This window comes from Gekko japonicus, unplaced genomic scaffold, assembly GCF_001447785.1.
Source record: "Gekko japonicus isolate JY-2015 unplaced genomic scaffold, Gekko_japonicus_V1.1 scaffold1198, whole genome shotgun sequence".
Taxonomy (NCBI): Eukaryota; Metazoa; Chordata; class Lepidosauria; order Squamata; family Gekkonidae; genus Gekko; species Gekko japonicus.
In genome coordinates, this window is record NW_015170924.1 from 467,711 (window position 1) to 485,080 (window position 17,370).

A 17,370-nucleotide genomic window follows, 5' to 3' on the forward strand; every position below is an offset into this window, starting at 1 on the left:
TTCGTGTCTGCTCCTTGCAGAGGGTGAGGCATGCGGTGGTGAAGTTCCAGGCAGGCCTTTACGTCTGTTCGTTGCAGTTGCTGGCTTTCATGGGCGGGTTCTGGAGCCCACCAGGTCGAAAGCTCATACCCCGGAATCGCGGCCATCCTGCCGTCCTTCCAGGCTCTGGTTGGGACCTTCCCTGTCCCAGCCTGCCCTTGGCTCAGCCCCCCTCCCCGCCCCTTTTGCTCCCCAGCCCTTGCAGATCAAGTCGGTCGTGGCTCCCGAGCATGTGAAGGGCTACATCTATGTGGAGGCCTACAAGCAGACCCACGTGAAGCAGGCCATTGAGGGGGTGGGCAACCTGCGGATGGGCTACTGGAACCAGCAGATGGTGCCCATCAAGGAGATGACGGACGTGCTGAAGGTGGTGAAGGAGGTGACCAACCTGAAGCCCAAGTCCTGGGTCCGGCTCAAGAGGGGCATCTACAAAGACGACATCGCTCAGGTGAGAGCCGCTCCCTCGGGGCCCTTCCCAAAGCGGGTCAAAGCAGAGCGGGTTTTCACTCTTTCACAGTGGCCAGAAATACCAGGTTCCATCAGGAGGTCTAGCAGTGGGGCCAGGACACTAGAAGCCCTCCCGCTGTTGCCGCCCCACAAGCACCAGGAATACAGAGCATCCCTTGCCCCAGACTGAGAGCTCCTATCTATCCCTTGTGGCTAATAGCCACTGATGGACCCCTGCTCCGTATGTTTCTCCAATTCATAAGAACATAAGAGAAGCCATTGTTGGATCAGGCCAATGGCCCATTCAGCCCAACACCCTGTGTCACACAGTGGCCAGAAATACCAGGTGCCATCAGGAGGTCCAGCACTGGGGCCAGAACGCCAGAATCCCTCCCACTGTTGCCCCCCCCCAAGCACCAAGAAGACAGAGCATCCCTTGCCCCAGAGTCCCTATCTATCCCTTGTGGCTAATAGCCACTGATGGACCCCTGCTCCGTATGTTTCTCCAATTCATAAGAACGTAAGAGAGAAGCCAATGTTGGATCAGGCCAATGGCCCCTCCAGTCCAATGCTCTGTGTCACACAGTGGCCAGAAATACCAGGTTACATCAGGAGGTCCAGCACTAGAAGCCCTCCCACTGTTGCCGCCCCCCAAGCACCAGGAATACGGAGCATCCCTTGCCCCAGACTGAGAGTTCCTATCTATACCTTGTGGCTAAGAGCCACCGATGGACCTCCGCTCCAGATATTTATCTAATCCCCTCTTGAAGCTGTCCATGCTTGTAGCCGCCACCCCCTCCTGTGGCAGTGAATTCCACGTGTTAATCACTCTTTTTGGGTGACTGCTCAGCAATTGCTCTCTTGAAGTATTAGAAGGGCTGTCCCTTAGAGGAGGGCAGGGAGCTGTTCCGGTCGACAGCAGAGGACAGGACTTGCAATAATGGGTTTAAAGGATGGGCTGAAAGGTACCGGCCGGGTTTTAGGAAAAACTTTTTGACAGTCAGAGTTGTTCAGCAGTGGAATCAGCCCCCTCCCTGGCAGCCTTCAAGTAGCGGCCAGACAAACACGTATCAGAGATGCTTTGAGCTGATCCTGCCTTGAGCAGGGGGTTGGACTGGATGGCCTCTGTATAGCCCCTCAACTCTAGGATTCTAAATATTAAGAAATATTGATATTGATTTTTATATTGTTGTTTTAACTATCGTTTTCTCTGTAAGCCGCCCTCAGCCTTCCCCGGCGGGGAGGGCGGGGTAAAAATCAAATCAATCCATTAATGCTGGGGTTTTTTGCCCCCCCCCCCCCCCCGCCGGGGGGGGGTTGTCGGGGGGGCGGCGGCGAACAAGAACCAGATCTCGTTGAAGATGATCCCGCGCATTGATTTTAAACGCATCGAAGCCCGTGAGAGCGTGGTATGTTGGCTATCTCCCACCCACCCCCCCTCCCCGATAACAGATGACCTCCCGTTCTGTCGGGTGTTCCCGGGCCTTTGCTCTGCTGCCTGGCGGCCCCAAACCCACCTCCCCGATTAGTGGGAGGGGGGGCTGCTTGTCTTAACGGGCCGGTGTGTTGAACCGCAGGCGCCGCTCTTAGGAGCGCGGTCTGTGCAGGCCAGTGTTGGGGTAACCTCTTTCTAACGAGGTTCCGGTGGTGCTCCATTGGAAAGGGGAGGCCCTCTCTCATTGACTCCTCCCTGAAACAGCCCTTCCCGAGTCGTCGTCGGAGGGCGCGGCCACAGCGTGTGTGTGGGGGGCCCTTCCCAGTTCTGGGAATGAGCCCCCCCACCCGCCTCTTGTCTCCCACTGCAGAAAGAGTGGCGCTCAAAGCAGAAGAAGTTCAAGCGCCCCCCGCAGCGCCTCTTTGACGCCGAGAAGATCCGGTGAGCAGCCGGAGAGGAGGGGCCCGGGGTGACCTGGGCTTCGGCAGCTGGGGCCGGCGATGGGCAGTGAAAAGCCAGGGAGGGGGTGTGGGGTAGGGACGGTGCCTGGCGGAGCAAAGACTGCTGCCGGGGCTGCCCCATGAGGGATCGCACGCCGGCCTGCCGAGTTCCCCTTCAGGCCGCCGAGCTGGCGCAGACTGACCTGATTCCGTGACACAGACACGGCTGGGTCTCCCTTCGTCCCACTGCCTGCAATTGCTGCTGTTCCGGCAGACATCCAAATGCCCCTTTTTCTTTTTGGGGAGAGGCTGTGGCTTCAGCCAGTCTGGTGTCATGGTTAAGTGCGCAGACTCTAATCTGGGAAAAGCGGGTTTGATTCCCCACTCCTCCACATGCGGCTGCTGGGGTGACCTTCGGTCAGACACAAGTTCTCTCAGAGTTGTTCTCTCAAGGGCAGTTTCTGTCAGAGCTCTCTCAGCCCCACCTACCCCACAGGGTGTCTGTTGTGGGGAGGGGAAGGGAAAGGAGTTTGTAAGCTGCTCTGAGACACCTTCGGGTAGTGAAGGGCAGGGCATAAATCCAATCTCCTCCTCCTCCTCCTCCTCTTCTTCTGAGCCCAGGTTGGTGTAGTAGTTAACTGCGCGGACTCTAATCTGGGAGAATTGAGTTTGATTCCCCACTCCTCCACATGCAGCTGCTGGTGTGACTTTGGGTCAGTCACAAGTTCTCTCAGTGCTGTTCTCTCAAGGGCAGTTCTCAAGAGAGCGCTCTCAGACCCACCTACCCCACAGGGTGTCTGTTGTGGGGAGGGGGAGGGAGAGGAGTCTGTAAGCCGCTCTGAGACTCCTTTGGGTAGTGAAGGGCGGGGTATAAATCCAATCTCTTCTTCTTCTTCTTCATGGAAGAACTTCTGCTTGGCATGCAGAAGGTCCCAGAGTTCAGTCCCCGGCAGCATCTCCAGTTCAAAAGGACCAGGCAGGAGGTGATGGGAAAGACTTCTGCCTGAGACCCTGGAGAGCTGTAAAGAGGGGCCGTGGCTCAGTGGAAGAGGCTCTGCTTGGCATGCAGAAGGTCCCAGGTTCAATCCCCGGCACCTCCAGTTAAAAGGGACCAGGCAGGAGGTGATGGGAAAGACCTCCGCCTGAGACCCTGGACAGCAGCTGCCAGTCTGAGCAGGCGATACTGCCCTTCATGGACTGGGGGGGGGTCTGATCTGGCCTAAGGCAGCTTCATGTGTTTGTTCCAGGTCTCTGGGCGGAGACGTAGCCTCCGACGGGGATTTCCTCATCTTTGAAGGGAATCGTTACAGCCGGAAGGGCTTCCTCTTCAAGAGCTTTGCCATGTCTGCTGTGGTGAGGACGGGGCCCCCGGGGGAATGCCATGGGAGGGGGAGGGCTCTTGCGGGGCTGGGGGGAAGAATCAGGCTTGGGCACCGGGAAGGGATAAACGGGAGCTATGAAGGGGCTCGGTGAGGTGTGCCGCGGGCTCCTGTTCTTCCCCGAGCTTTAGAAGTTTTTTCCCCGAGCTCCTTTCAGCCTCTTTCAACTAAAAGTTAGACTTTACAGCTTGACAGCATAACCATCCTCCAACCTCGTGTAAAAAGGAAAAAAATCAACTCACAGGGGCTCCCAAAGAGCTGGGTTGTTTTAGAAGCTACAGACCTCGGGGATAACCCCGATCCTTCTACTAACCTTGACCTGTCAGGCAGAGAGAGACTGAAATTCGGGGAAGCCTTTGAAGCCCGCCCAGGCCCCATGTTTGTGCGGGTCCCCGTGTCTCTGGTTCCGAACCCCTCCATCTCCTGTTCCTCCTCCCCTTTTTCTTGCCCTGTCTCTGGGCCTCAGATCACAGAAGGGGTGAAGCCCACCCTGTCCGAGCTGGAGAAGTTCGAAGACCAGCCGGAAGGGATCGACTTGGAGGTGGTCATGGAAAGCACAGGTAGGCCGCCCCCGAGTGACCTGCGCCCCCTCCTGCCGTCCCCCTTGCAGCCGCGGGAGCGTGCCTCCAGCCTCCGAGGTTTGAGAGAAGGTGGCGTGACTATGTCCGGTTCCCTCGGGCCTCTCCACGGGCTGCACGTTTGCCTCGCCCCTCTCCTCGACAGCAAGCGCCGCGCCGGGCGTGTCATTCCCGTGGCACGGCTTCCCTCCTCTTCCTGTCGCCCTAGGTAAGGAGCGGGAGCACAACTTCCAGCCCGGAGACAACGTGGAGGTGTGCGAAGGGGAGCTGATCAACCTGCAGGGCAGGATCCTGAGTGTGGACGGGAACAAGATCACCATCATGCCGAAGCACGAGGACCTCAAGGTGACCGGCCGGCTTCTGGCGCGTGGCTTGCGAGCGGGCGGTTGGGTTTCCTTGTGTCCCCCACCCACACGATAGCCTGATGTGTAATGCAGGGGACAAGCCCTTGTTAGTGAGTTTTGCGGACTGTAGAAGAAACCTGCCTTTCGCATCTCGCTTGCCAACAGCTGTCTTTTCCAGCTATGCAGACCGGTCTCTCAAAGCTGCCTCTGTGTGCCAGCGTCAGGCCACAGAGGGCTCACAGAAATAAAGATCCTTCCTTCCTTCCTTCCTTCCTTCCTTCCTTCCTTCCTGAGCTGAAGGTGGCTTACAGGCAATGCTCCCTCCAAGCTGTGGCGTCTCGTGAGCAAAACGTCTACTTTGTGAGCTCCTGGCCTTAAAGTTTGTGAGCCAGCGATTTGGCGACTGCACAAATGAGTTTCTTCCGGAGCCCTCCTTCCCGAGCGAAGGCGTAAATGTGTGAGCCGGAGGCTAACAAGCTGTGAGCTAGCTCACGCTAACTCAGCTTAGAGGGGGACACTGCTTACAGGATGAATAAAATCTATAAGATGAAGTCCGTTAAGAATACATGAAGCAAAATTAAATTGCGATTGAGGATTGCTTTTAACCAAATGCAGTCCTCAATAAAACTGTCTCCAGCTGCCTCCTAAAGCGAGGGGGCCAGGCGCACCTCCCTGGGGAGGCCTTCCCATAATGGTGGGGCTGCCACTGAAAAGGCCGTGCCTCATGTACCCACCAAATGAGCTTCTTTGATTGGTGAGACAGTCAGGAGGGTCTCTCCCTGTGATCTTAATTTCTGGGCAGGAACACATGGGAGAGGATGGCCCTCCAGGTACCCCTGGGAATCCATTCCGACTCACCATAGGTGACCAGACACGGGTCTCCTTACAAGCCTGAATGGTTCATTGGTGGAAGTTTGGGATGTTCAACCCTTGCACGTGACGGCTGGGTCTCCCTGCCACCTGTCGAGCGGCCACTGGCTTTGGAGTTTGTTTCTTCCTCCTCCCCCTACCACCCATGCGTCCTTCCTTCCTTCTCTCCCTAGGACATGTTGGAGTTCCCCGCTCAGGAGCTGCGGAAGTACTTCAAGATGGGGGACCACGTGAAGGTGATCGCCGGCCACTTCGAGGGGGACACGGGCCTGATTGTGCGCGTGGAGGAGAACTTCATCATCCTCTTCTCAGACCTCACGATGCACGAGGTGAGCAGCAGCCGGGCAGAGTGGAAACCGGGGTGGGGGGGGCGGCGGCAGGCGGGGTGGAGCTCTGTTGGAGGCAGGAGAGGGCAGAGTAGCCCACAGCAATGGTGGGACTTGCTCCTTGAAGTGTTCTGGTGATACAGAGCCAAGTCGGAGTCCGGTGGCACCTTTAAGACCAGCAAAGTTTAATTCTAGGTATAACGTTTTGTGTGCGCGAGCACTTTATCTGAAGAAGTGTTCACGCACCCGACAGCTTCTACCCAGGATTCAACTTTGTTGGCCTTCAACGTGCCACCGGACTCCCGACTCTGTTCTGCTGCTTCAGATCAAAGCGGCGACCCCTCCTGAATCGATGGTGATGTGTAAGGTTGCGGCTTGGTGCTGCCAGTTTCAAGACCTGTATAAATGAGCAATTAGAGAGCCAGTTTGGTGTCGTGCTTAGGAGCATGGATTCTAATCTGGGACAACCGGGGTCTGATTCCCCACTCCTCCACATGCGGCAGCCGGTGTGACCCTGGGTCAGTCGTAAGCTCTTTCAGAGCTGTTCTGTCAAGGGCAGTTGAGCGCTCTCAGCCCCGCCTACCTCACAGGGTGTCTGTTGTGGGGAGGGGAGGGGAAAGGGGTTTGTAAGCTGCTCTGAGACTCCTTTGGGTACTGCAGGGCAGGGTATAAATCCAATCTCTTCTTCTCTTCCTACACATGCAGCTGCTGGTGTGACCTTGGGCCAGTCACAAGTTCTCTCAGAGCTGTTCTCTCAAGGGCAGTTCTGGAAAGAGCTCTCTCACAAAAACATCAGCAAGACTACATACAAAATCCTATGACAGCACTTTTCCTTTCCAGCAACACAGAATAGCTGTTTTGCCTTATTCTTGTGTCATCTGCTTGTGGGTCCCCCCCCCCCCAACCCAAAAAACCTCTTGGTTATCCTCGCTGTGGTTTCTAAGATACCAGCGGGGGTATCGGAGCATCTCTTCCCTACTGCGAGGGCTGGAAACTTGCTCTTTTTGTAAGCAGCTGCAATTCTGTACCCCATCCTGTCTTGGACTCCACAGAATTACAGGCCTGGTGTATCCAAAAGCAAAAGCCATTGAATACCTTTCATTAATATTAATAATTAGCAACGTTGATGCAAACAGGTCAAGGCTGTCCGAAATAGCCCATCACAAGGCACAGGCTTTTGACTTCTCCAGGGCTCCTTCGTCAGGATGGCTCTCTTAAAAACGAGCCAGTTTGGTGTAGTGGTGAAGTGCGCGGACTCTAATCTGGGAGTACCAGGTTTGATTCCCCACTCCTCCACTTGCACCTGGCTGGATGACCTTGGGCAAGCCGTAGTTCTGATAAGAGCTGTCCTTGAAAAAGAGCAGTTTCTGTCAAGAGCTCTCTCAGCATCACCCACTGCACAGGGTGTCTGTTGTGGGGAGGGGAAGGGAAAGGAGTTTGTAAGCTGCTCTGAGACACCTTCGGGTAGTGAAGGGTGGGGTATACATCCAATCTCTTCTCCTTCTTCTAAAAAAGCAGAGATAGGGAAAGGGTGCTAATTCTGAGTTCTGGAAAGCGTGTGTGCTGTGCTGTCCGGTCTCGGTTACTTTAAACAAAAGGTTTTTATGTGACTTTCGTTTCTGGATTTTGCCCACTTGTCTCGCTCTTCGTTATGTCTCAGTTTGGCCTCTTTTTTCCCTTTTTTTTAATAGCTTTGTTTGTCAGGCCGTTGCTCTGCGCCTCCCGCAGCCTTTGCCTTTGCGGCCTGGCGCCGTGCCCTTTCCAAATCCCAGCCAGCCGGTCCACCTCTTTTTTACGAGATCGCCATGACCTCGACTATCCCGGCCTCTTTCTTTGCCAGCAGCAAAACACTGGGGTCTCCTCCGGGGAAGAAATGACACAATCACGGGGTGGGGGGCGGGGAGGCTTCCCGAGCCCCCTCTTGGTTCTGTTTGCGTAGACTTGTTTAAATGGCCGTTGCGATAAAAGCAGCAGCGGCCGATTACGTGCCCTGAGGTTCCATGGTGGGCAGTGGGAGACCACACGTGCCCCTGGCCCAGCCGCCGCCTGGTCTCTAGCCGAGGCCCACAGCTCCAAGCGGGAAGGGTCTTTTCCACCGTCGCCCCCTGCCCCTCCTTCCCACGGCCTCTGTTCCTCCTGCAGCTCAAAGTCCTTCCCCGGGACCTGCAGCTCTGCTCAGAGACGGCCTCCGGCGTGGACGTGGGCGGCCAGCACGAGTGGGGGGAACTGGTGCAGCTGGACCCCCAGACGGTCGGGGTCATCGTCCGCCTGGGGCGGGAGACGTTCCAGGTGGGTGTGCGCGCCGTGCGTCAGAGTTCCACGACTGCCACCGTGGTCGTGCTTTCGGAGGAGAGCCGCGTTGCCTTGTCCTTTGAGGACACGGTGGCCCGCGTATCAGGACACAAAGTCCCGGAAGCCCAGCCACTCACCACTTAAGTGTCCTTTTTGTAAACAGAAGAGCCTGCAGGGCAGTCAAACCACAGATTTAGCCATTGGGGGTTGTTTCTCTTTGGGAGTGGAAGCATCTGATCTAATGCACGGAGATTAAAAAAAACTGATGGGGGGAGTATTGAAATGGAAGTGTGTGAGTGGTCTGTAGGCCGGGTGCGGGGAGAGGGGGGCTTCTGTGCAAAACAGTGACCTCACGAAACACAGATCTGGGCCAGAAGGCTACCCCCCCCCACCCTTTGGTGATTCATAATGACAAGTCGCTTGAAATAAGCCGTGTGTGGACGTTGAGAAACCCGAGGGATTCTGGCACCAGGTGGTCGACGCAGGCACCAAACGGCTGCCGTGGCGTAGTTTCGGTCACACGGTGAAGAGCCTCGTGCTGTGGAGCCGGCAGCCGCCAAAGCGATGTTTTTAATAATCGGCACAGCCAATCAAGTCTCCCATCGTGGTCCCTCCTGGAAGATACCGCATGATTGGTGCTCTTGAGATTAACGGCACTCCAGTCAAATTGAGAGCCAGTTTGGTGTCGTGGTTCAGAGGGCGGACTCTAATCTGGGCGAACCGGGTTTGATTCCCCACTCCTCCTCCACACGCAGCTGCTGGTGTGGCCTTGGGTCAGTCACATGTTCTCCCAGAGCTGTTCTCGCATGAGCCTTGCCTACCTCACAGGCAGTGTTCCCTCTAAGCTGAGTTAGGGTGAGCTAGCTCACAGTTTTTTAGCCTCTGGCTCACACATTTTTGTCTTAGCTCAGGAAGGATGGCTTCAGAGCAAACTAATTGATGCTCGCTCACAACTTTAAGGCCAGGAGCTCACAAAGTGGGATTTTTGCTCACAGGACTCCACAGTTTAGAGGGAACACTGCTCACAGGGTGTCTGTTGTGGGGAGGGGAAGGGAGAGGAGTTTGTAAGCCGCTCTGAGACACCCTTGGGTAGTGAAGGGCGGGGTATAAATCCAATCTCCACCTCTTCTTCAATCAGTCAGTCTTATTACATCAGCCTCCTCACATTAGAAGCGGGCCTCTTTTTCCTTAAGGCAGTGAGAGCCAGTTTGGTGTAGTAGTTAGGAGCACGGGTTCTTATCTGGGAGAACCGGGGTTTGATTCCCCACTCCTCCACACACAGCTGCCGGTGTGACCTTGGGTCAGTCACAAGTTCTGTCAGAGCTGTTCTCTCACGAGCAGACCCCGAAAGAGCTCTCTCGGCCCTACCTACCTCACAGGTGGGGAGGGGAAGGATTGTCAGCCACTCTGAGACTCCAAATGATGGGCGGGGTAGAAATCCAATCTCTTCTTCCCCTTCCGACAGCCAATCAGAAGCCTTGCTGGCCAAAAGGCTCACCTAGCCCAGCTCACTTTTTCGAAATCCTTGGAGGGCGCCCGCGGGCACCATGTTGGGGACCCCCGATCTAGGGCGGTTTTATTTGCTTGGACTGGCAGCAGCTCTCCAGGGTCTTGGGCTGAGCCAGGTCTTTCCCATTCCTGGTGGCAGAAGGGACTGTTCCTGGGGCCTTCAGCATGCAAAACAAAAGCTGAGCCATGGCCCCCCTCGTTAGGGTCTCGTGCCCCCCCCCCCCAATGAGTTTCCAAGCTGGAGACTGATGGGGCTGGTTATGGGTTCCTTCCTCGCCCCGCCCTTCCCTCCAAGCCTCCTCTCGTCCCTCAGGTCCTCAACAAGCACGGCAAGGTGGTGACGGTCAGGCACCAGGCGGTGAACCGGAAGAAGGACAACCGGTTCGCGGTGGCCCTGGACTCCGAGCAGAACAACATCCACGTGAAGGACATCGTGAAAGTGATAGACGGGCCGCACTCGGTGAGGAGGGGCTGAGCGGGCCAGCCTCTCAGGGCTCTGAGCCCCGCTTGTGTGGAGGTAGCCTACCCCGCCGGGGTGTCGCTGTAACGCCAGGGCCACCCCTTCTCGGTGCATGCCTCCGATGGCACGGGCTGTGGCCGCCGCCGCGCTCTTCTCCCCTCGACCTCAGGGCTGTCGGTTTGGCCCTGCGTGAGGCAAGACGAGGGAGGGAAGGCGGCACAGTTTGGGCCAATCTTGTCAGACCTCGGGAACTCACCAGGGTCGGTACTCGGGTGGGGGGGGACCACCAAGGACGACTCAGCAGAGGAGGGCCACAGAGAGCCCATTTGGTGTAGTGGTTAAGTGCGTGGACTCTAATCTGGGAGAGCCGGGTTTGATTCCCCACTCCTCCACTTGCACCTGGCTGGATGACCTTGGGCAAGCCATAGTTCTGACAAGAGCTGTTCTTGAAAAAGAGCCGTTTCTGTCAAGAGCTCTCTCGGCCCCACCTACCTCACAGGGCGTCTGTTGTGGGGAGGGGAAGGAAAAGGAGTTTGTAAGCTGCTCTGAGACACCTTTGGGTAGTGAAGGGCAGGGTATAAATCCAATCATCTCCTCCTCCACATGCAGCTGCTGGTGTGACTTTGGGTCGGTCACAAGTTCTCTCAGAGCTGTTCTCTCAAGGGCAGTCCTTGAAAGAGCTCTCTCAGCCCCACCTACCTCACAGAAGGGTGTCTGTTGCGGGGAGGGGAAGGGAAAGGAGATTGTAAACCTCTCTTGAGACTCCGAGTGAAGGGCAGGGTATAAATCCAATCTCCTCCTCGTCCTCTCTTCTTCTTCCTCTTCTTCTTCTTCTTCATCCTCCTCTTCTTTTTCCTCCTCTCCCTCTTCCTCTTCATAAGAACCTAAGAGAAGCCAATGTTGGATATCAGGCCAATGGCCCATCCAGTCCAACACTCTGTGCCACACAGTGGCCAAAAATACCAGGTGCCCTCAGGAGGTCCAGCAGTGGGGCCAGGACACCAGAAGCCCTCCCACTGTTGACCCCCCCCCTGCACCAGGAATACAGAGCATCCCTTGCCCCAGACCGAGAGTCCCTATCTATGCCTTGTGGCTCATAGCCAAGCATTTGCTCTTCCCCTGAGCCACGGCCCCTCTTGATAGCTCTCCAGGGTCTCAGGCGGAGGTCTTTCCCATCACCTCCTGCCTGGTCCTTTTTAACTGGAGATGCCGGGGGCTGAACCTGGGACCTTCTGCATGCCATGCAGAGGCTTTACCACTGAGCCACAGCTCCTCTTTACAGCTCTCCAGGGTCTCAGGTGGAGGTCTCTTCCATCCCCTCCTGCCTGGTCCTTTTTAACTGGAGATGCCGGGGATTGAACCTGGGACCTCCTGCATGCCAAGCAGAGGCTCTGCCACTGAGCCACGGCCCCTCTTTACAGCTCTCCAGGGTCTCAGGTGGAGGTCTCTTCCATCCCCTCCTGCCTGGTCCTTTTTAACTGGAGATGCCGGGGATTGAACCTGGGACCTCCTGCATGCCAAGCAGAGGCTCTGCCACTGAGCCACGGCCCCTCTTTACAGCTCTCCAGGGTCTCAGGTGGAGGTCTCTTCCATCCCCTCCTGCCTGGTCCTTTTTAACTGGAGATGCCGGGGATTGAACCTGGGACCTCCTGCATGCCAAGCAGAGGCTCTGCCACTGAGCCACGGCCCCTCTTTACAGCTCTCCAGGGTCTCAGGTGGAGGTCTCTTCCATCCCCTCCTGCCTGGTCCTTTTTAACTGGAGATGCCGGGGATTGAGCCTGGGACCTTCTGCATGCCAGGCAGAGGCTCTGGCCACTGAGCCACAGCCCCTCTTTATGACTCTCCAGGGTCTCAGGCGGAGGTCTTTCCCATCCCCCCCTGCCTGGTCCTTTTAACTGGAGATGCTGGGGCTTGAACCTGGGACCTCCTGCATGCCAAGCAGAGGCTCTGCCACTGAGCCACACACGCCCCTTTGCAGCTCTCCAGGGTCTCAGGCGGAGGTCTTTCCCATCCCCCCCTGCCTGGTCCTTTTAACTGGAGATGCTGGGGCTTGAACCTGGGACCTCCTGCATGCCAAGCAGAGGCTCTGCCACTGAGCCACACACGCCCCTTTGCAGCTCTCCAGGGTCTCAGGCGGAGGTCTTTCCCATCCCCCCCTGCCTGGTCCTTTTAACTGGAGATGCTGGGGCTTGAACCTGGGACCTCCTGCATGCCAAGCAGAGGCTCTGCCACTGAGCCACACACGCCCCTTTGCAGCTCTCCAGGGTCTCAGGCGGAGGTCTTTCCCATCCCCCCCTGCCTGGTCCTTTTAACTGGAGATGCTGGGGCTTGAACCTGGGACCTCCTGCATGCCAAGCAGAGGCTCTGCCACTGAGCCACACACGCCCCTTTGCAGCTCTCCAGGGTCTCAGGCGGAGGTCTTTCCCATCCCCCCCTGCCTGGTCCTTTTAACTGGAGATGCTGGGGCTTGAACCTGGGACCTCCTGCATGCCAAGCAGAGGCTCTGCCACTGAGCCACACACGCCCCTTTGCAGCTCTCCAGGGTCTCAGGCGGAGGTCTTTCCCATCCCCCCCTGCCTGGTCCTTTTAACTGGAGATGCTGGGGCTTGAACCTGGGACCTCCTGCATGCCAAGCAGAGGCTCTGCCACTGAGCCACACACGCCCCTTTGCAGCTCTCCAGGGTCTCAGGCGGAGGTCTTTCCCATCCCCCCCTGCCTGGTCCTTTTAACTGGAGATGCTGGGGCTTGAACCTGGGACCTCCTGCATGCCAAGCAGAGGCTCTGCCACTGAGCCACACACGCCCCTTTGCAGCTCTCCAGGGTCTCAGGCGGAGGTCTTTCCCATCCCCCCCTGCCTGGTCCTTTTAACTGGAGATGCTGGGGCTTGAACCTGGGACCTCCTGCATGCCAAGCAGAGGCTCTGCCACTGAGCCACACACGCCCCTTTGCAGCTCTCCAGGGTCTCAGGCGGAGGTCTTTCCCATCCCCCCCTGCCTGGTCCTTTTAACTGGAGATGCTGGGGCTTGAACCTGGGACCTCCTGCATGCCAAGCAGAGGCTCTGCCACTGAGCCACACACGCCCCTTTGCAGCTCTCCAGGGTCTCAGGCGGAGGTCTTTCCCATCCCCCCCTGCCTGGTCCTTTTAACTGGAGATGCTGGGGCTTGAACCTGGGACCTCCTGCATGCCAAGCAGAGGCTCTGCCACTGAGCCACACACGCCCCTTTGCAGCTCTCCAGGGTCTCAGGCGGAGGTCTTTCCCATCCCCCCCTGCCTGGTCCTTTTAACTGGAGATGCTGGGGCTTGAACCTGGGACCTCCTGCATGCCAAGCAGAGGCTCTGCCACTGAGCCACACACGCCCCTTTGCAGCTCTCCAGGGTCTCAGGCGGAGGTCTTTCCCATCCCCCCCTGCCTGGTCCTTTTAACTGGAGATGCTGGGGCTTGAACCTGGGACCTCCTGCATGCCAAGCAGAGGCTCTGCCGCTGAGCCACAGCCCCTCCACTAAGTAGGAAAAGGTAGAAAAGCCCAGCATGTTCTGATGACTGGCTCCTCCTCTCCTTGCAGGGACGTGAGGGAGAGATCCGTCACCTCTTCCAGGGCTTCGTTTTTCTGCACTGCAAGAAGCTGGTGGAGAACGGAGGCATGTTTGTCTGCAAGGCACGCCACTTGGTCCTGGCCGGAGGCTCAAAGGTGGGATGCTTTTTCGGGGCAGAGGTCCATACCGGGGGAGGGGTGAGCCCTTGCCGTCCGTTTCCCTTCTGAAGTAATCCGCTTTCCCCTCCGCCTCCTGCAGCCCCGGGATGTCATGAACGTCACCATCGGCGGGTTCGCACCCATGAGTCCTCGGATCAACAGCCCCATGCACCCCAGTGCAGGAGGTGGGTCCGGAGGTGGCCGTGTGTGTTGGGGGAGGGGGGCGGGTTGCGTGTGGTCTCAGCCTCAGGTCATTTTAGCTGAGAATACCGAGCGGCGGACCTCGGACCCACGGCACACAAAGTGCACACGCCATTCTTCTGATTTATGGCCCCTCCTGGAAGATGCCTTGTGATTGGTGCTCTTGAGATTAAAGGCACTCTAATGAAATTTCTAATGAAACTGCCAACCTAGCAGTTTGAAAGCAAGAAATTGCAAGTAGATCAGTAGGTACCAGGAGCTGCAGTGGATCAAGGGGTTAAGGCGCTGAACTGCAGGCTGTGGAAGGTCGTTCGTTCGGCAGTTCGAGACCCGAGTGTGCCGCAAGACGGAGTGAGCTCCCGTCTCTAGTTCCAGCTCCTGCCAACCTAGCAGTTCGAAAGCAAGAAATTGCAAGTAGATAAATAGGTACCAGTTCGGTGGGAAGGTAACAGCGTTCCGTGCGCCTTGGGTGTTTAGTCATGCCAGCCACATGACCATGGAAACGTCTCCGGACAGCGCTGCCTCTTCGGCTTTGAAACGGAGATGAGCACCGCAACCCTAGAGTCGGATTCGACTGGCTTTCGAGCAAGGGGGATACCTTTACCTTTAATGAAATTGCACGTCCCTCCCCCCATGGCACAGCCAGGGTTCCCTCTAAGCCGAGTGAGTGTGAGCCAGCTCACAATTTTTCAGCCTCCGGCTCACACATTTTTGTCTCTGCTCCGGAAGGAGGGCTCCGGAGCAGATCGCTGGCTCACCATTGTAATGCCAGTCGCTCACAAGACTCCACAGCTTAGAGGGAGCATTGGGCACAGCCCAAGTGGAGACTGTCTGCTGCTGCCGACCAAGCCCGTAGCTAGGATTTTGTGGCTTGTGGTGCAGTTTTTTTGCTGGTGGGGCTGAAGCTCTCCGTGCAGAAAGAAAAGTCGTTCAGCCGATCGAAAGCTGTTAGCAGTCTAGATCCCTAAATTGCAAGCTTTCAGTCACTTTAGATGACAGTTCTCAGCTGGTGCAAGTGAATCACTTCCGCCAGCCGAAGCAACACTCCTGAGAACAAGCCAGCAGGTGGGACTGATGACTTCTATAGTCGAGAAAGCTAACACTTAGGAGGCAGGAAAACTCTCTGAAAGGAGACCGGTTTCTTGACACAGAGTTAGAAGGGACCCTAGAGGTCACCTACTCCAACCCCCTTGCTCGATGCGGGAATTAGTCAAGCACAGCACTCCATTCGGCTTAAAGGAGAGCATACCTTTAAAAAAATGTTTTAAAATGGTTGGAGGGGAAAGCATTTGCAGGAGAAATTCTTGTGGGGCTGTGCCTTTGAGCAAGGGGGCAGAGCCCCCCCCCCAAGGCCCCGCCGTAGTTGTGGGCCTGCTGCTGGTTGAGAAGGGATATTTCCCAGTTCCAGGCTTCCGGGGGCATTCTTGGGGAACAGCAGACTGATGTTCTGTCGAGATCATGATTTGGGCCTTTTATCTTGTGCTCGGAGCACCTTTGGGAGATAGTGAGCAGATGGGCCCAGATCAGTGCTCCCTCTAAGCTGTGGAGTCCTGTGAGCAAACAGTCTACTTGGCGAGCTGCTGGCATTAAAGTTGTGACTGAGCGATTTGGCTGCTGCATAAATGTGTTTGCTCTGGAGCCCTCCTTCGCAAGCTAAGACAGCTGTGAGCTGGAGGCTAGAAAACTGTGAGCTAGCTCACGCTAACTCAGCTTAGACTGGCCCAGATCTGTTCTAATTCGCTACACCCTCCTCCTCGCCCCTGCAGGTCAACACGGTGGCTTTGGAGGGGGCGGGATGAGCCGGGGCCGTGGGCGCAGAGACAACGACCTCATTGGGCAGACCGTGCGGATTTCGCAAGGGCCCTACAAAGGTAAGGCCGCCTCCTTTGCGGGGAGGGCGTGGGCATTAGCCAGGCACCCCTGAGAACCAGGGCGGGGGCTAGAGTGCAGGACCATAAGACCAGGGAGATCTGCGGACAAATTCCTCCCGAGCTGAGACGTTCACTGGGTGGCCTTGGGACAGTCATTCTCTCTCCACCTGGCCTACGTCGCAGTGGCGTCGTGGAAATAAAATGGGCCGAGGGGGAGGAGCACGTACACCTGCCCCCGGACTCTTTGGAAGAGAGGTGGGATTACCCTGTAGAGGTGGTTTATATTATCGCTTGCCCCTCTCAGAGAGTGCAGGCGGCCTGCGCAGGGTGGGTGGGTGAGAGGCAGTGGTTCTGGGTTTGGCTTCAGGTTGCCAACCTCCAGGTGGTGGAAACTCGAGCTGCAGTGTTAAAACAGTCAAACAACAAATATATACAGTGCAAAAAACTTATGAGTTAAAGTGTTCTATATGTTCCATCTTATAAAGGGCATTATTATTCATAATATTCTAAAACAGGTATATATATTCCTTACATGCAATATCAATAATAATAATCAGTTTGTACAATCTAATAGCTATCAGTCAGTTTACTATTGAGAAAGACAGGAGCGCTCCATCTATGATTGTCAGCTGCTTAATGGGCCTTTTGTAGGACCAGCAACAAACATCAATTTAAACAATGTAACCACAAAAGGAAACTTCCCCCTTTAGAAGACTTACAAGCAAGGAAAAGCGGGTGTACAAGTCTAGAAACTCCCGTTGGGGTTGATTGTGTAAAAAGGATGTAAATTGACTGGTAGCTATTAGATCGTACAAACTGATTATTATTGTTGATATTGCATGCAATGAATATACCTGTTTTAGAATATTATGAATAATACGCAATGCACTTTATAAGATGGAACATATAGAACACTTTAACTTATAAATAAGGTTTTTGCAGTGAATATATTTGTTGTCTGAATCTCCAGGTGGTGGCTGGAGATCTCTGGCTATTACTGTTGCTCCCTCGGAGAAAATGGCTGCTTTGGAGGGTGGGCTCTATGAAGAAGAAGAGATTGGATTTATACCCTGCCCTTCACTACCTGAAGGATTCTCAGAGCAGCTTACACCAGTGAGGTCGGCGGGGCTGAGAGAGCTCTTTCGAGGACTGCTCCTGAGAGAACAGGTCCGAGAGAACTTGTCACTGACCCAAGGTTGCGCCAGCAGCTGCATGTGGAGGAGCGTGGAATCAAACCTGGTTCTCCCAGATTAGAGTCCGCACTCCACATGCAGCTGCTGGTGTGACCTTGGGTCAGTCACAAGTTCTCTCGGAGCTGTTCGACACCAGACTGGCCCTCCTAACCACTACGGCATCACGCCCTGCCGAGGCCCCTTCCCTCCCCAAACCCCGCCCTCCCCAGGCCCCACCCCCCAAATCTCCAGATATTTCCCAACCCGGAGCTTGCCACTCTAGTTTGCCCCCTTAGTCTCTGTGTTAATCGCTG

At 56.0% G+C, this 17,370-nt stretch overlaps 1 protein-coding gene across 1 annotated transcript in view; it reads left to right on the forward strand.

The window, feature by feature from the left end:
• The window catches only part of SUPT5H (SPT5 homolog, DSIF elongation factor subunit), a 46,522-nt gene that overhangs the window by 16,425 nt on the left and 12,727 nt on the right, over positions 1 to 17,370 (forward strand). Inside the window, exons 11-22 of the mRNA XM_015418789.1 lie at positions 236 to 523; positions 1,830 to 1,895; positions 2,292 to 2,362; positions 3,609 to 3,714; positions 4,207 to 4,300; positions 4,527 to 4,663; positions 5,706 to 5,861; positions 8,001 to 8,147; positions 9,973 to 10,119; positions 13,684 to 13,809; positions 13,913 to 13,997; positions 15,780 to 15,884. Of these exons, the coding sequence (XP_015274275.1) occupies positions 236 to 523; positions 1,830 to 1,895; positions 2,292 to 2,362; positions 3,609 to 3,714; positions 4,207 to 4,300; positions 4,527 to 4,663; positions 5,706 to 5,861; positions 8,001 to 8,147; positions 9,973 to 10,119; positions 13,684 to 13,809; positions 13,913 to 13,997; positions 15,780 to 15,884 (1,528 nt within the window). The remainder of the gene's footprint in view (positions 1 to 235; positions 524 to 1,829; positions 1,896 to 2,291; positions 2,363 to 3,608; positions 3,715 to 4,206; positions 4,301 to 4,526; positions 4,664 to 5,705; positions 5,862 to 8,000; positions 8,148 to 9,972; positions 10,120 to 13,683; positions 13,810 to 13,912; positions 13,998 to 15,779; positions 15,885 to 17,370) is intronic.